Source organism: Trachemys scripta, chromosome 21 (assembly GCF_013100865.1).
Source record: "Trachemys scripta elegans isolate TJP31775 chromosome 21, CAS_Tse_1.0, whole genome shotgun sequence".
Lineage (NCBI taxonomy): Eukaryota > Metazoa > Chordata > Testudines > Emydidae > Trachemys > Trachemys scripta.
Window position 1 is genome coordinate 1774053 of NC_048318.1, and position 14390 is coordinate 1788442.

The 14390-nt window shown below is 65.3% G+C and overlaps 1 protein-coding gene across 1 annotated transcript in view; it reads right to left on the reverse strand.

Annotated features, from left to right (window-relative positions):
* Positions 1-2058: 2058 nt before the first annotated feature.
* The window catches only part of ROBO3 (roundabout guidance receptor 3), a 109033-nt gene continuing 96701 nt past the window's right edge, over positions 2059-14390 (reverse strand). The window contains exons 18-28 of the mRNA XM_034754890.1: positions 11781-11804; positions 11244-11286; positions 10967-11121; positions 10310-10585; positions 9752-9911; positions 8137-8364; positions 4737-4918; positions 4323-4430; positions 3938-4114; positions 3132-3286; positions 2059-2516 (exon numbers count right to left, since the gene is read on the reverse strand). Coding sequence (XP_034610781.1) covers positions 2505-2516; positions 3132-3286; positions 3938-4114; positions 4323-4430; positions 4737-4918; positions 8137-8364; positions 9752-9911; positions 10310-10585; positions 10967-11121; positions 11244-11286; positions 11781-11804 — 1520 coding nt within the window. The 3' untranslated portion in view covers positions 2059-2504. The remainder of the gene's footprint in view (positions 2517-3131; positions 3287-3937; positions 4115-4322; positions 4431-4736; positions 4919-8136; positions 8365-9751; positions 9912-10309; positions 10586-10966; positions 11122-11243; positions 11287-11780; positions 11805-14390) is intronic.

Below are 14390 nucleotides of genomic sequence, written 5' to 3' on the forward strand. Positions count from 1 at the left end.
GGTGGATTGTGGGTGTCTGGCCCCCCCGGCTGGGCTCTGGGGAAGTGGGGAAGGGGGCAGAGAAACAGGAACTGGGTTGTCATAGGGGTTTCTTTAACTCTCTACTCCTGGGGGAATTTTTGTGTGTGTCTGTATTGTTACTGACATACTGGCTGACAGGTCTTTTGAAATAAATGATGAAAATAAATGAAACTGGTGGGATTATGTCGTGTTATTTTGACAAATAAAAGTTGCAGAATTTTAAAGTATTGTGCGCAGCATTTTTTATTGTTTGGCACAGAATTTTTTCATGCCGAATGCCCCAGGAGTAGTCACTCTGAGGCGAGTTTTCTCATCCTCTGATCATTTTAGTGGCTCTTCCCTGACCCCTCCAATTTATCCACGTCCTTCTTGAGCTGTGGACCCCAGAACTGGACGCGGGACGCCAGCACAGGCACGCCAGTGCCCAATACAGAGGTAAGATACCCTCTCGGCTCCTATTTGAGATTCCCGTGTATGCCCCTCACCCCCAGAGCAGCAGGATGGATTTGCACACAGGCAGGGCTGCATGTGGGACTCAGGAGGTGACGTTCACTCTGCTGCTGCTGCCCCCCCATTCCTGGGGGGGAGGGAAGGAGGTAACCGGGGAGGGTGATGGGAGGTGACCCACAGCCCTGCTGCTCCTAGGAGGCCTCGCTGAGCCGCAGAAGCTGGGCGTAACTCCTAGCCCGGGATCTGAGTCTGTGCTCAGCAGCACCAGCAGGAGAGAGCTGAGTGCACGGCTGCCCCGCCAGCCCGGGACCTTCTCCCAGGTGCCGCTGGGAGCGCTGGTGACTTCTGCACCGTCAGTCCCACTCACGGGCCGCTGAGGGAGGGAGCACTACAGGCCAGCACTAGACACCTCAGCTTCCGAACGACCTTGGCTTGCCAGGACTACAGAACACATCCTGGTGCCTGCAAACACTGCGTCTGCAGCTCCCCCCTGCGCTGGCCCTACGGCCCGGCACTGCCAGGGGATGGCATGCTGGCCCCACGGGCAGAGGTACAGCTGTCCCAGGAGTGAGGGGAGACACAGAGACCTCTCGGCTCAGCACTTGCCAAGCTGTGACCTGCTGCCACCCCCTGCCATCGCCCCGGGGCAGCTGCACTCGCCAGGCACACGTGTAGCCAGGGCACTAGCACTCTGACCCCCATGCGCCCCAGTCGTGCCCCGAGCAGGCTCAGCTGACACGGCCAGGGCTGCGCTCAGCACGGTGCAGCGGAGACGTGCACGGGGTGGAGAGGGGGGAACAAGACCCGTCCCAGAGCACTAGCACGTCTCCTGCTCCGGTGAGTTTGTGCCCAGCTTCACAGGGGGCTGGGCATGGGCGTGTTGGGAGGCCAGGCCCCTCCCCTGCCCTGAGTTTCGTGTGCCGTCACAGGCAGCGTGTCCTTAGCACAGGGGCAGCGGCCTGGCAGACATGGCATCGCACAGTGCCCCAAGCGCCCCGCCTGCTCAGCTCCAAGTCCCCACGCCCCCGCAGCCCGTAGTGAGCTGCCATGGTGCTGAGTGCCAGGCTGGGCTGTCCCTCCCCCCTTGCTGGGGCTGTGCCCCCCGTCTCGGAGCACTGAGTCCGGCCCCCGGGCCAAGGCCCAGTTTAGGGTTTATAAAAAGCTTTTGCCAGCCCCATCGATCCCTGTCCCTGCCCGTTGGTGACTCGGGTTTGAAGTGACCCCTCACTCAGCTGCTGTGGGGGCCAGAGCCCGGCAGTGACCGGGATGAAACGCAGAACTAACCCGGGGCCGCCCTGGGCAGGGGCTAGCGGGTACATGGCACCAGGCGGGGAACAGGGGAGATTGTTGATACGTTTTCACTTGCAATAAACGGAGCTTTGCCTAACTGTGCAGGCGAGGAGCCCGCTCCGCGCAGCAGTGGGTGCCAGCCTGGCAGTGCGGCATTAAGCACGTTTAGGGAATATTCTGAGGCCTAGGACATGCCCCCCCCCCGCCCCAGGGCAGCCCCCTGCTGCCGCCCATCATCCAGGGCCCAGCCATCCCCTGTCCCCACCCCCCCGAATAAGAAAAGCCCGTCGCTCCGTCCAGGGTAACAAACAGCTTTATTGGTTGTTTTACAAAAGGGTTCATTAGCTACCAAAAAACACCCCTGCCCACACGAGGGGCTGGTTGGGCTGGCAGTGCCCCCTGGGCAACGCGTGCCGTGCGGGTGGGCTGCTCTCTGCGCCTGGCTGGGGGCTGGTCCTGCCCCAGCTGCCTGTCCCTGCCCTGCTGGGCGCAAACCTTCCTTTGCAGAACTGCCGGCTTGGTACTGAACGGGCCCATGCAGGCCTCACCCACGAGCCCCGTGTCCTGGGTATAAACAGCCTGCCTGGGCCCTGGCCTGCCGCTCCCAACCCCGCCTATTTACAAGGGACTGGGCCGCCTGGCTCCAGTCACTGTGTCATCAATTAAACCAAACCAAAGCCCAGATCTCAGGGCAGAGCCCTGCTCTCAGCCTGCGTCCGCTCACTCAGCCAGCGCCGCTGGCTTCATCTCTTCTCCTGCAAAGAGAGAAAATCGTCAGCAGGGCTGGGACCAGGACCTCGCGGGCATGGGCCAGACACAGCACGGCTTGGCTGGGCCCCTGGCTGCAGAGAGCATGGGTCCCACTGGCCACGGGGAAATGCCACAGCAGCCCCACCTGTCGCTGGCAGCCATGGCCGGGGGGATCCAAGCTCGCTCTTTCTGTGGGGCCCAGTCCTCCCCTGCCCCGGCGAGGCATTCCCCGCCCCAGGACTCCTTTGGGGCTGCTGCCCTGAGGTGGGGATCCATTGGGAACACCCCCCGCCATGCCCAGCCCACCACAGAAACACCCAGCAGTCCCCGAGCCAGCGGGCCCCTCCCGGGGCTCCCCGCAGCACAGCAGGGCCCATGTGGATGGGGCTTCTCCCTCCCCCAGGGCAAGGTTAAAGCACCCAAACGCGTCTGGCTTTGTCAGGAGACTCCCCTGGCCAGGCCAGGCCCCTGGGTGCCAAGGCAGCCTGTTCCGAGCCCTCCCTGCCCCTCTTAGCGAAACCCCTTCCCCTGACACTGTCCCTGCAGGTTGCTGCCCGGTGCCACCTCAGCCTGCTCCCCAGTGCCCGGCAGGCCCACCCAAGTTACGCGCGTTGGCTCACCTCACTCCGGTCCCCGGCTGTCCTGCTGCGGCCAGAGCCATGGCCCCGGGACCCTGTCGAGCCCCTGGAGGAGGAGCTGCCGGTCGTGGAGCAGTTGCTTGACACCTGGCCTCTGGAGAGGAAGGTGGGCCTGCTGTACGGGACGATCTCCTCCGCTGCAAGGGAAGAGGCAGGCGCGTGGGTGGGACTGGCGCTGCCTCCCGCATCCCCCTGCCCAACACGCGCAGCAGATGCGCCCGGCGGGACGGGGCCCTGCAGGGAGCCCCCTGCAGCACATGGCAGGGGACGGGCCCATGGAGCCGCTCAGGGTCAGATGCAGCACAGGCACCGTGGCTAAGCCCTGCCTCCCCTTGGCATTTGATCTCTAATGTACCCAGTGCCCACAGCTCCTGGGCAGGGTCCTGGATGCCCATGGCCTCCCCTGGAGTCTGGCTGCAGGGCCCCTCGGAGACCCGCAATGCCCTGCCATGGAACCACATTGCCACCGCGTCTGCTCAGCGCCCCACCCCACAGCCCTGCCCCGGGGCCATGTGGGCCCTCCCGGCAGCCAGCTGTGGGGCTAGACATCGGGAGGGTCGGGCTCCATGTGTGGCTGGCAGGGCGCTGGCTGTACAGACTGTGCCCACAGGACGCGCAATGGAACCACACCAGGCACATGCCTGTCCGTGCCCGAGGGTGGCTGGTTTCGGGTGGGTGCTGCACGGGGGGGGGCCCGGAGCACTCTGGGAACCAGCCCCCAGCCCAGCGAGGGGCAGCGAGAGTGAGCTGGGACGCCCCCAGTGCGGTTGGGCGGTGGCTGGCGTTACCGTCTCGGTGCTGGTGCTGGCCCGGCGTGGTCCGATGGCCAGCTCTCCGTTCTGCGACGCTGGCACTGCTCACGTCCCTCTCCAGAGAGGAGGCGCGGCAGGCCGGTGGTGGTGCCGGGGGCTGAGCAGAGGCCCCAGGGTCCTCGCTGGGCGGTGGCAGTGGGGGTGGTGGCAGATCTGTGGGAGAAGCAGAAGGAATTGTGTCAGTAGGTCAGTCAGGCTGTGCCCCTCCCAGCAGAGACCCTGATGGGGGGTTGGTGTGACTTGGGAGGGGGGCCCTGACATGGGGGTTACACCAATGCGGCCATCGGCTCCCCGGCACACAGAAGAGCCAGAAGCCGGCTGGCATTGCCGCGGCGCTGCCATGTGCCGTGCCCACACTCACCTCCCTGTTTCTTCTCCCGGCGGTAGTGGCTGGACTTGGCCTTTTTCTTCGTTCTCGTTTTCTGTGCCGGGGGGAGGGACACGTCACCGGGGGCGGGACGGGCTTTACCTGTCGGCAAAGGCAGCGTGAGTCCCTGACCTGCCTCCGTCTCCCATCTCCTCCCACGGGCGCTGCTGGCTGAGCCCTCGGTCCATGGGCCGCGCCCCCAGCAGGTGCCCAGAGCGCCTGGCTCGCTGCTCCCCCAGCTCTGGGCAGAGCTCTCCGCAGCCGGAGCGCACTGATCCCACCCTGGCACCCACAGAGGCTGACCACGGGGGGAGAAGGGGTGTCAGTCCCTCTGGCTGGGCACAGGTGCCCCCACCTGCCCGGGACCGGGTGCTGCTGCAGGAGCGTCAGGGGCTGGGCTGCACTCACCTGGGCTCGGAGAACTGAGGTTCTCAGCACTGTGCGCTGGGGTCTGACTCAGGTTGCGTCTGTGCCCGTGTCTGGGTGTGTGGCCATCGGCCCCGTCCGCAAGGGCATTGAGATTTGGGTCGGACTGGGTCAGGGGAGGGCTCGGGGCCCTGGGCAAGGCCCCTGAGCCGTTCGGCAACCGCCTGGAAAACAGCAAGGACAGCCCAGTTAACCCACGCACTGCCTGGGAGCAGGTGGCTCCAGCAGGGGCAGGTCTCCTGGCACCCACCCACCCCACTTGGGCAGACCTGCAAATACCAGCCGTTGCTACAGCTGCCCCCTGCCAATGGGCCCCGGCTGAGAGGAGAGTCCAGCCTCTCCGGCCCCCTCACGCTGCCAGTGGGGCAGGGGTGCATACAGCTCTGCTCTGCGGGCACCTGCCCAGCAGGGACTGGACCAAGACCCAGCAATCCATCTCCACTGGCTGCATCAGGCACCCAGAGAGCCACCCTGGGCATTAACACCCCGGGACCAGCTGGGTCTCCCTGGAGCCCCGGGGGGACATCCCCGTTCTAAAGCCACAGCACAGCATTGTCCCAGGCGAGGGTAAGCGTGGCTACTGCAGGTCAGGATACAGTGGAGCTGGGGGAGTCCAGGGTTGGGGTAGCAGGGGTTGCGGGTCAGGAGTGAGGGGCACCGGCAGAGCTGTGTGTGGGGGATCCCAGGGCTGGGGTCGCAGGAGCTGGGGGTTGGGATTGAGGGGCACAGCCAGAGCTGTGGGGGGGCCCAGGGCTGTGGTTGCAGGGGCTGTGGGTCGGGATTGAGGGGCACTGGCAGAGCTGTGTGTGGGTCCAGGGCTGGGGTCGCAGGAGCTGGGGGTTGGGATTGAGGGGCACCGGCAGAGCTGTGGGGGGAGCCCAGGGCTGGGGTCACAGGAACTGGGGGTCGGGATTGAGGGGCACTGGCAGGGCTGTGGGGGGAGCCCAGGGCTGGGGTCGCAGGAGCTAGGGGTTGGGATTGAGGGGCACCGGCAGAGCTGTGGGGGGAGCCCAGGGCTGGGGTAGCAGGAACTGGGGGTCGGGATCGAGGGGCACCAGCAGAGCTGTGTGTTGGTCCAGGGCTGGGGTCGCAGGAGCTGTGAGTCGGGATTGAGGGGCACCGGCAGAGCTGTGGGGGGGAGCCCGGGGCTGGGGNGCTGTGAGTCGGGATTGAGGGGCACCGGCAGAGCTGTGGGGGGGAGCCCGGGGCTGGGGTCGCAGGAGCTGGGAGTCGGGATTGAGGGGCACTGGCAGAGCTGTGGGGGGAGCCCGGGGCTGGGGTAGCAGGAACTGGTGGTCGGGATCGAGGGGCACCGGCAGAGCTAGGACACAGGGAGTTGTGTGAAAGAGTTCTCCGGGTGAAGGAGGAGCAACTATGTGGCCCTTGGGGGAGGGGATAATCTGTTACTCTGTTGTGTGCTTGCCATGTGCCTGCTTGACTGGAGTTTCTAGTGTGGGCTGCTCTGAGGGCCGTGTGCTGAGGCTAATGGCCTGGGATTTCTCAACAAGGCTCCAGCCTGCTGTCCTTTGAGCCCCAAGCCCTTTAGGTTCCCTTGGCAAGGGGCTGGCTCTGGCAGAACGGGGTGAACAGGTCAGCCGCACCTTGAATACTGCGGGCAGTTCTGGGCGCCACGTCTCAAAAAAGATAGATTGGAATTGGAAAACGTACAGAGCAGGGCAACAGAAAGGATTAGGGGTATGAACGGCTTCCACATGGGGAGAGATTGAAACTGCTGGGAGGGTTCGGTTTTAAGAGGGGCATAGGCATGGGAAGTAGGCATGCGGGGGGTGCTGCAGCACCCCCAGGTTTATGCTGAATCCCGGCTGCCAGCCGCGGGGATCGTTTTGCTGGCTTTCAGCGCCCCCTGTAAAAAGCGTTGCAGCGCTACTGAAGGGGGGATATGAGAGAGGTCTAGAAAATCACAAATGATGTGGAGAAAGTGACTAAGGATGTGTTATTTACTCCTTCACATAACACAAGCACCAGGGGTCACCCAATGAAATTAATAGGCAGCAGCTTTAAAACAAACACAAGGAAGTACTTCTTCATACAACGCACTGTCAACTTGTGGAACTCCTTGCCAGGGGATGTCATGGGCAGCGGGTATAATAGGCCTGGGGAGTCAAGGGAGATTACTGAGGAACCCAGGAAGCTGAGTAACAAATACTGCCTCCTCAGCCGCCCTGGAACCTGCATGGGGCATAGCAGAGAGACCAGAGAGACGCAGCTTGGGGTCGGGGAGGGGGAGGGGAGGTGCAGCTGGCCTGGGACTCCTCTGGGACATGGGGGGGGGAGTCTTGGGGCACCTCCGAGCAGGTGTGTGTGTGGGGGGAGGGGTCCCTTGGGGCTCCGGCTGGCCCAGGACTCATCTGGCTGACAAGTGGGTGCTCAGGCCTCCTCTGGACAGGAGGGGGGTTCTTGGGGCTCTGGCCGCGGGGGGGCAGGGGGGCGTGAGCAGAAGGGGCGGAGCCGGGGCTAGCCTCCCCAAAGGGTGGCTCCACCTGCTGCCCACGGGGGATGTTGTGAAGGCCAAATTATAATGGGGTTCAAAAAAGAATTAGCTAAGTTTATGGAGGACAGGTCTGACTATGGCTGTTAGCCAGGAGAGTCAGGGCCATAGGCACCGACTCCGTGGGTGCTCTGGGGTTGGAGCACCCACGGGGAAAAATTAGCGGGTGCTCGGCACCACCAGCAGCCAAACTCCCCCTGCTCCTACTGTCGCCTCGCCTCCTCCCCCCCTCCCAAGTGTGCTGCGTCCCCGCTCCTACCTCTCCCTCCCAGTGCTTCCTGCCCCCCCGCCTAACAGCTGTTTGGTGGCGCTTAGGACTTTCCCGGAGGGAGAGGGAGGTGTGGGGATGCGGCACATTCAGGGGAGGAGGCGGAGAAGGGGTGGGGACATTGGCGAAGGGGGGGATGGGGGCGGGGCGAGGGCAGTGCAGGGGCGGGAAGAGGTGGGCCAGGGGCAGGTGGGGGCCGAGCACCCACTGGGTCGAGGGGAAGTTGGCGCCTATAGTCAGGGCAGCAACCCCACGCTTTGGGTGTCCCTAACTCTGACTGTGAAGCTGGGACTGGACTACAGGGGCTGGATCACTGGATAACTGCCCCGTTCTGTTCCTTCCCTCTGCAGCACTGTCCCTGACTGCTGTCAGAAGACAGGACACTGGGCTAGATGGACCATTGGTCTGACCCAGTCTGGCCATTCTTATGTTCTTCCGTGTGTGGGGAGCCCAGGGCGGCGGGTCGGGATTGAGGAGCACAGCGGAGCTGAGTGGGGAAGCTGGCATGACCCAGGCTGGCATCCACCCACACAGCTTCTCTCTCCCGTGAAGGATTCGGGGAAGCTCCCAAGAGCCTGAGCCCCAGGGGCGGGGGCGCCTCCTACCGGGGCAGGTGGGGGATCTCGAAGTGATGCAGCCTGGGGATGTCCTCAGCAGCTCTCATCTCATCGCGCGGCGAGGGCGTCAGCGTGGCCGTGGACTGCTGCCCATAGGAGTGGGCGGGTGAGGAGATGTCGCCGTGGGGCGGGGGCAGGGGGCACTGTTCCTCCTGGGCATTCTCCATCAGGTAGGTGCGTTCGGGCAGTGGGGGGCACCATTCCTCTGTGTCCACGCTGCAAGCAGGGGGATGTTAGACCCTGCCGGGCACCACAGGCCTGGACAGCGCCTTTGGCTTTCACAGCCACCCCGCCCAGCCCCGCGGGCCTCCTTCATCCTGCCTGGCTCCGCATGCCTTCCCACCCATCCCACGCTCCTCCCTGCCTGCCCCCATGGGCCTCCCTCACCCTGCCCGTCCCACGCGCCTCCGTCTGGCTCCACGCGCCTGCCCACCTGTCCCACGCGCCTCCCCGCCCGCCCCACGCACCTCCCTGCCCGGCTCCACAGGCCTCCCCACCCATCCCATGCACCTCCCTGTCCATCCCACACACCTCCCTGTCTGACCAACGCACCTCCCCACCCGGTTCCTCAGGCCTCCCCGTCTATCCCACGCGCCTCCCTGTCCGGCTCCACGTGCCTCCCGTCCCGTCCCATGCACCTCCCCACCCATCCCACGCACCTCCCTGTCCGGCTCCACGTGTCTCTCCGCCCGTCCCATGCGCCTCCCCGCCCGGCTCCACATGCCTCCCTGCCTGGCTCCTCAGGCCTCCCCGTCCATCCCACGCGCCTCCTTGTCCGCTCCACAGGTCTCCCTGCCCGACCCCATGTGCCTCCCTCACCCCAACCAGCTGCATACGCCACTCCTGCCTGCCCCCCCGCGCCTCCCCACCCATCCCACACTCCTCCCTGCCTGCCCCCATGGGCCTCCCTCACCCTGCCCGGCCCCATGCAGCTCCCTGCTCAGCCCTACATGCCTCCCCACGTGCCTCCCTGCCCCACATGCCTCCCAGCCCTGACTTGCCCCGCCCCCCACATCTCCCTGCCCTGCCCCGCCCCGATCCCCATGCCTCCCACCCTACCCAGCTCTACACGGCCCCCTGGCCTAGTTCCCGTGTGTAGGCCCTGGCTCAAGCCTCGCCCTGCGTGGCACTTCATGGCCAGCAGGACCCTGCCTCGCTCTGGAGAGGCCGTGGCAGGGGTGACACCCACTGTGCTGCACGGAGCGCATGGCTGAGGCTCTGATAGGGCTGGTGGGGGGGCGCCCTGAGCCCCCCAGCAGTAGTACACGTTGCCACCCTGGGCCGGGGCAAAGCCAGGCCGAAGTGGGAGGCACCCCATGGCTATGGCTGTAATTAGCCTCTGTCATACACTCTCCTGACCGAGCCTCTGACCTGACCCAGGCGGGCCTGGGCGAGTCCAGGGCAGGCTGGCAATGCCACAGGTCTGCCTGGACCCTCCCAGCTCCCTGCGGAGCCTCTGGGGCAGGCTGGGGCAGGCTCCCTGCGGTGCCTGGCCCTGCCAGCCACTGGTGCAGACTCTGTGTTGCCACGGGCATCGAGATCCTGGCCATGGCATTGCTGGCACCGTCCCTGCTAGGACAGAGAGAGCGGTAACTGTGCTCACCTGGCAGCCAGCTCTTCCTCCTCCTCCTCTTCCTCCTCCTCCTCCTCCGCGTACTGGCTCAGCTCGCTGGCCGAAGGCGGAGGGGGCAGCAGCTCCGTCCAGTTCAGAGAGGGCGTTTTCACCGGCTTCCCCATCGACTTCGCTTTGCCGATTTTCGCCACTAGAGAGACCGGAGCCAGACAGGCGTTGCTGACCAGAGAGTGGGGCAGCCCCACAGCTAGCCCCCTGCCTCTTGCCCGCCCCCGGAGCCTTGTGCCTGCATCGCAGGGGCTCACCTGCAGGGAGAGGGCTCCACAGCGGCTGCTCAGGGCATGGGCTGGGCCCAGGGTCCAGCCGATCCCCTTTGGAGACACAAGGAGCTTCCCAGCACTCCGCGGTGTCCTTGGGGTGCTCCTGGCAGCGGAACGTGGCTCCCATGCCCAGAGGGCGACTGGGCCCAATTGCCGGAAGAGCCAACTCTGTGCCTGGCACCAGCAAACTGGGCCCCCCACCCCACGTCCCCCGGGCCCACAGCCCGCCCAGATGCCACACCCAGCGGTTCCCACACGGCGTCCCTACCCTGCTCAGCCCTGCTGCGCTCTGGCAGCGCATACTGGCTGCCGGAGGGGCCAGGCTGGGGGCTCCGCGGGCTCTCCTCCGCGTCAGGGGAGGGCAGGCTGGGCACACCATATGGCACCAGGGGCGTGCTGGCGTAAGGTGTGGTGTGCTGCGAGAAGGCCCCGTTGAAGGTCCTCATCTCATCGCTGGCAGGGTCAATGGTGCTGTAAATGGGCCCGTCCGACGCACCCGCCCCAAACTTCTCCGTCTGGGCGAGGTAGTTGGAAATCCCGGCCTCTGCGGGGCAAGTTACAGACACAGGACACCTCGCTTATGGGGACAACTCAGCCGCGTTTGGGGCCATTGGGCTCCTGCCCCGCCCGCCACGTGGGCTCCGAGCTATTGCTGGCCCAGAGTGGCCGGCGTTGGCCCAACTGCCTTGGGCTGCTTCTCCTGCCCCTCTCCAGGAGCTTGGCCCAGCTGCTCCCCAGAGCCAGCGACAGCGAAGCCGGCTTGGGCCCTCAGAGAGGGACTCAGCTCGGCTCCTTCACCCGCCCAGCCTTGGGGCCGGAGATGCCCCAGATATGGGCCCATTCATCCTGGCCCCTTTCCTGGCTGCTCTAAGCCCAGCCCCTGCCACAGCCTGGCCACCCGCAGCTCCCCACGCCCCACCAGTACCATTGTAATATCTCTCCGTGGCGTCGTGGATCCCTGTGCAGCAGCTCGTGCCAGGCTCCTTGGCATTCCCATTGCGCAGCAGGTTGGGGGCGGGCCACGAGTCCGCCAGCCAGGGGTAGTTGGAGGCGCTGGTGGCCATGGCCAGCATGCCCGGTCTGCAGGGAGAGAGGGTAGGGCTGGGGCTAGGTGCACTGCATGCTGGGTAGCACTGCTGGAGGGTTTCCCCAGCAGCCCCCGGCAGTTGCGGAGCATGGGGTGCGGGGGTCTCTGCACTCACCTGCTGTTGCCGCGGGCCGGCCCCTCTGCGTGCGGGAATGAGACTGAAAGAGACAGAGACGCTGCAGTGAGACTCGGCTGCTGGGGATTGGGTGGGATCCGGCTGCCGGGGAACGAGTGGGATCTGGCTGCCGGGGGTCGAGCGGGATCTGGCTGCTGGGGGTCGGGTGGGACCCGGCTGCTGGGGGCTGGGGGTCAGGCCCAGCTGTCATTGCAGAGCACGGTGACTAAGGCTGCGGTAAGCTGGCAGCTCCCACAGTTCAGCAGCCCGAACCCCGCCCCCTCGCAAACACAGGCGCGTGTCACAGGCCAGGAACAAGACACCTCCAAGGCCGGGCCGGGCTCTGACCTGTGTGGACAGGGCTCGGCCGGGCACCGTTGGGTGCAGGGGGCAGGCGACGGCAGGCGCAGCGCAGCAAGCACAGATGCTGTCTCCTGTTGTGTTCAGGGAAACGGGACTCTGTAGATAATCTTTGTAACAAGGGGCCCCGACATGTTCTCGGGGAGCCCCGTGGCTGGGGCGGGGGAAGGGCCTTACCTGCTGGCGTGTAGGCAAAGGAGGCTGCAAGAGAGGAGGGGAGACCGTCAGTCGCAGTCGAATGCCAGGGCACAGCCGGGGAGCGAGTGGCAGGGCAGGGGGCGGGAGCTGGGGCCAGGCACAGGGCAGCGCAGGGGCATTCACAGGAGCATGGCACACCTCACCCCCGTCAGACCCCAGCCCACATTATATTGGCAGGGGGTGGGTGACACAGAGGCCCTGCTCCCTTTGGGCCCCAGCCTTGTTCCCTGGAGCTGCCTCTGCCCCAGCCGTCTGGTGCTAGCAGCTACTCTGGGGAGCCCTACTCCGCCCTCCCCCAGCACCACCATTGTGACCCCGGGACTCCTGGGAGCCAACGGGCAGCGGACACAGGGATCCCCAGGGCAGATACCTGCGTAAGGGTTCACCAAAGGGTGGCTTGTGAGGACTCAGCCGAGGGCCAGTAGCCCCCTGGGTCGCTAAAAGCTCTGCGAGATGGACCCACCGAGAATACTGGAGAAGTCGTGTATCTAGGGAGAACGCTGCTGCTAGGATGGGGAGTTAAGGTTGGTCACCAGGAGGGGGCAGCTCGTTCAGGGGGTGGTAACAGATGCTTATCTCCGCCCGGTCGCTCGGTACTGCCCTCCTCAGTTCCATACTTAGGGTTGCCAACTTTCTAATGGCATAAAACCGAACACCCCTTCCCTGAGGCTCCGCCCCTGCCCCGCCCTTTCTCCGAGGCCCTGCCCCCGCTCGCTCCATCCCCCCTCCCTCTGTCACTCGCTCTCCTCCACCCTGACTCATTTTCACTGGGCTGGGGCAGGGGGTTGGGTTTGGGGTGTGGGAGGGGGCTCCAGGCTGGGGCAGAGGGTTGGAGTGCAGGGGTGGGGGGATATGGGCTCTGGGCTGGGGGTGCAGACTCTGGGTGGGGCCAGAAATTAGGGATTCAGGGTGCAGGAGGGGGCTCAGGGCTGGGGTAGGGAGTTGGGATGTGGGGGATGCAGGGTCCCGGTGGCGGTTATCATGACTTCCAGGAAGCGACTGCCAGGACCCTGCGGCCCCTAGGTGCAGGACGCCCAGGGAGGCTCCACGTGCTGCCTTTGCGCCCGCAGGCGCCACCCCTGCAGCTCCCATTGGTAGCTGTTCCTGGCCAATGGGAGCTGCGGAGCCGGCACTGGGATGGGGGCAGCGCGCTGAGCCTCTCTGGCCGCCCATGCGCCAAGGGGCCACAGGGAGCCATGCAGAGCCCTCTGGGCCCCCACTTCACCACCGACTGGACTTTTAACAGCCTGGTCAGCGGTGCCGAGCGGAGCCACCAGGTCCCTTTCCGACCGGGCGTTCCACTCAAAAAACGGACAGTCAGCAGGGGCCAACGGGTTGGTCTGATGTACTCAGGGTACCAAGAGGCCCCTGGATCCTTCACTGACAGGCCGTTGTCTCCTGGCCGAGGGGCACAGCCAGCCTGGCTGGGAAGCGCGGCCGAGCAGTACTGTATGACTGTGGTTCTCAACCTTTTCTCATTTGCAGACCCCTTTGGAAACCGATTGTCGGTATATAATTGAATTCTGTCTTTCGCGGCCCCCGCAGACAGTGTGCAGGCCCCCAGGGCGCCGCAGAGCACAGGCTGAGAACCGCTGCTGCATGAGACGGGAGAGTGCCTAGGCTCTCGAGTATGTGCTGGGACTTCGTTTGCTATGTAACCAGGTGAGCGTGAAGCAGGGCGGTGAGTGGAGGGGAACAGGTGAGCTGGGTGCACTGTACCTTTGGGAGCAGTGGATCGGGCACACTGCGAGAGCCGGGGACAGGGGCTGGATGCTGCAGGGAGGCGCGGGAGGGCTCGGGGGTTGCAAGGTGTTACTTGCTATCCTGCAGAGAGTGCGGGGCGTACGAGGCCCAGAGGGCAGTGCCTGGGTTGCCCGGGGCCGGTGGAGTGGGGAGCTGACCCCCAGCAGGCACAGACAGGGCTCCCTCATGCTAAGGGCAGGAGGTAGCGAGGTGCCCACAGGTCTGGGCACCCCCAGGAAGCCTCACACCCATGTGGGGAGGGGGTGAGCTCTGCACACAGGCTGGCTCTGGGGGGAAGCAGCCGGGCAGTGGGGATGGTGCCTTATATCCCAGGCAGAGCCTGACACGCCCGCATCTAATGTGGAAAGGCCCGGTCCATGGCACAGGGTGATGGGGGTTGGGGCAGTCCCTGGTGCACATGGGAGGGGCTGATCCCTGACCTGAGGTTGGGGCGGGGGCTGGTCGTGGTGCATGGTGGTCAGGGTTGGGGTGGGGGCTGTCCCTGGTGCACAGCGGTGGGGATTGGGGTGGGGGCAGATCCTGGTGAGTGGTGGTGGTCCCTGACATATTGGGGCAGGGGTGGTTCCTGGTGCGTGGCGGGTTGTGGTGGGGGTGGTCCCTGGCGCACTGGGCTGGGATCGGTCCCTGGTGCATGGCGGTGGGTATTGTGGTTGGGAGAGGGGTCCCTGGCACGCTGGAGTGGGATCGGTCCCTGGTGCGTGGTAGGGGGGGTTGTGGAGGGGGTGGTCCCTGGTGCACTGGGGTGGGGACAAACCCTGGTGCGTGGGGGTTGGGGTGGGGGTAGTCCCTGGCGCACTGGGGTGTGGGTGGTCCCTGGTGCGTGGC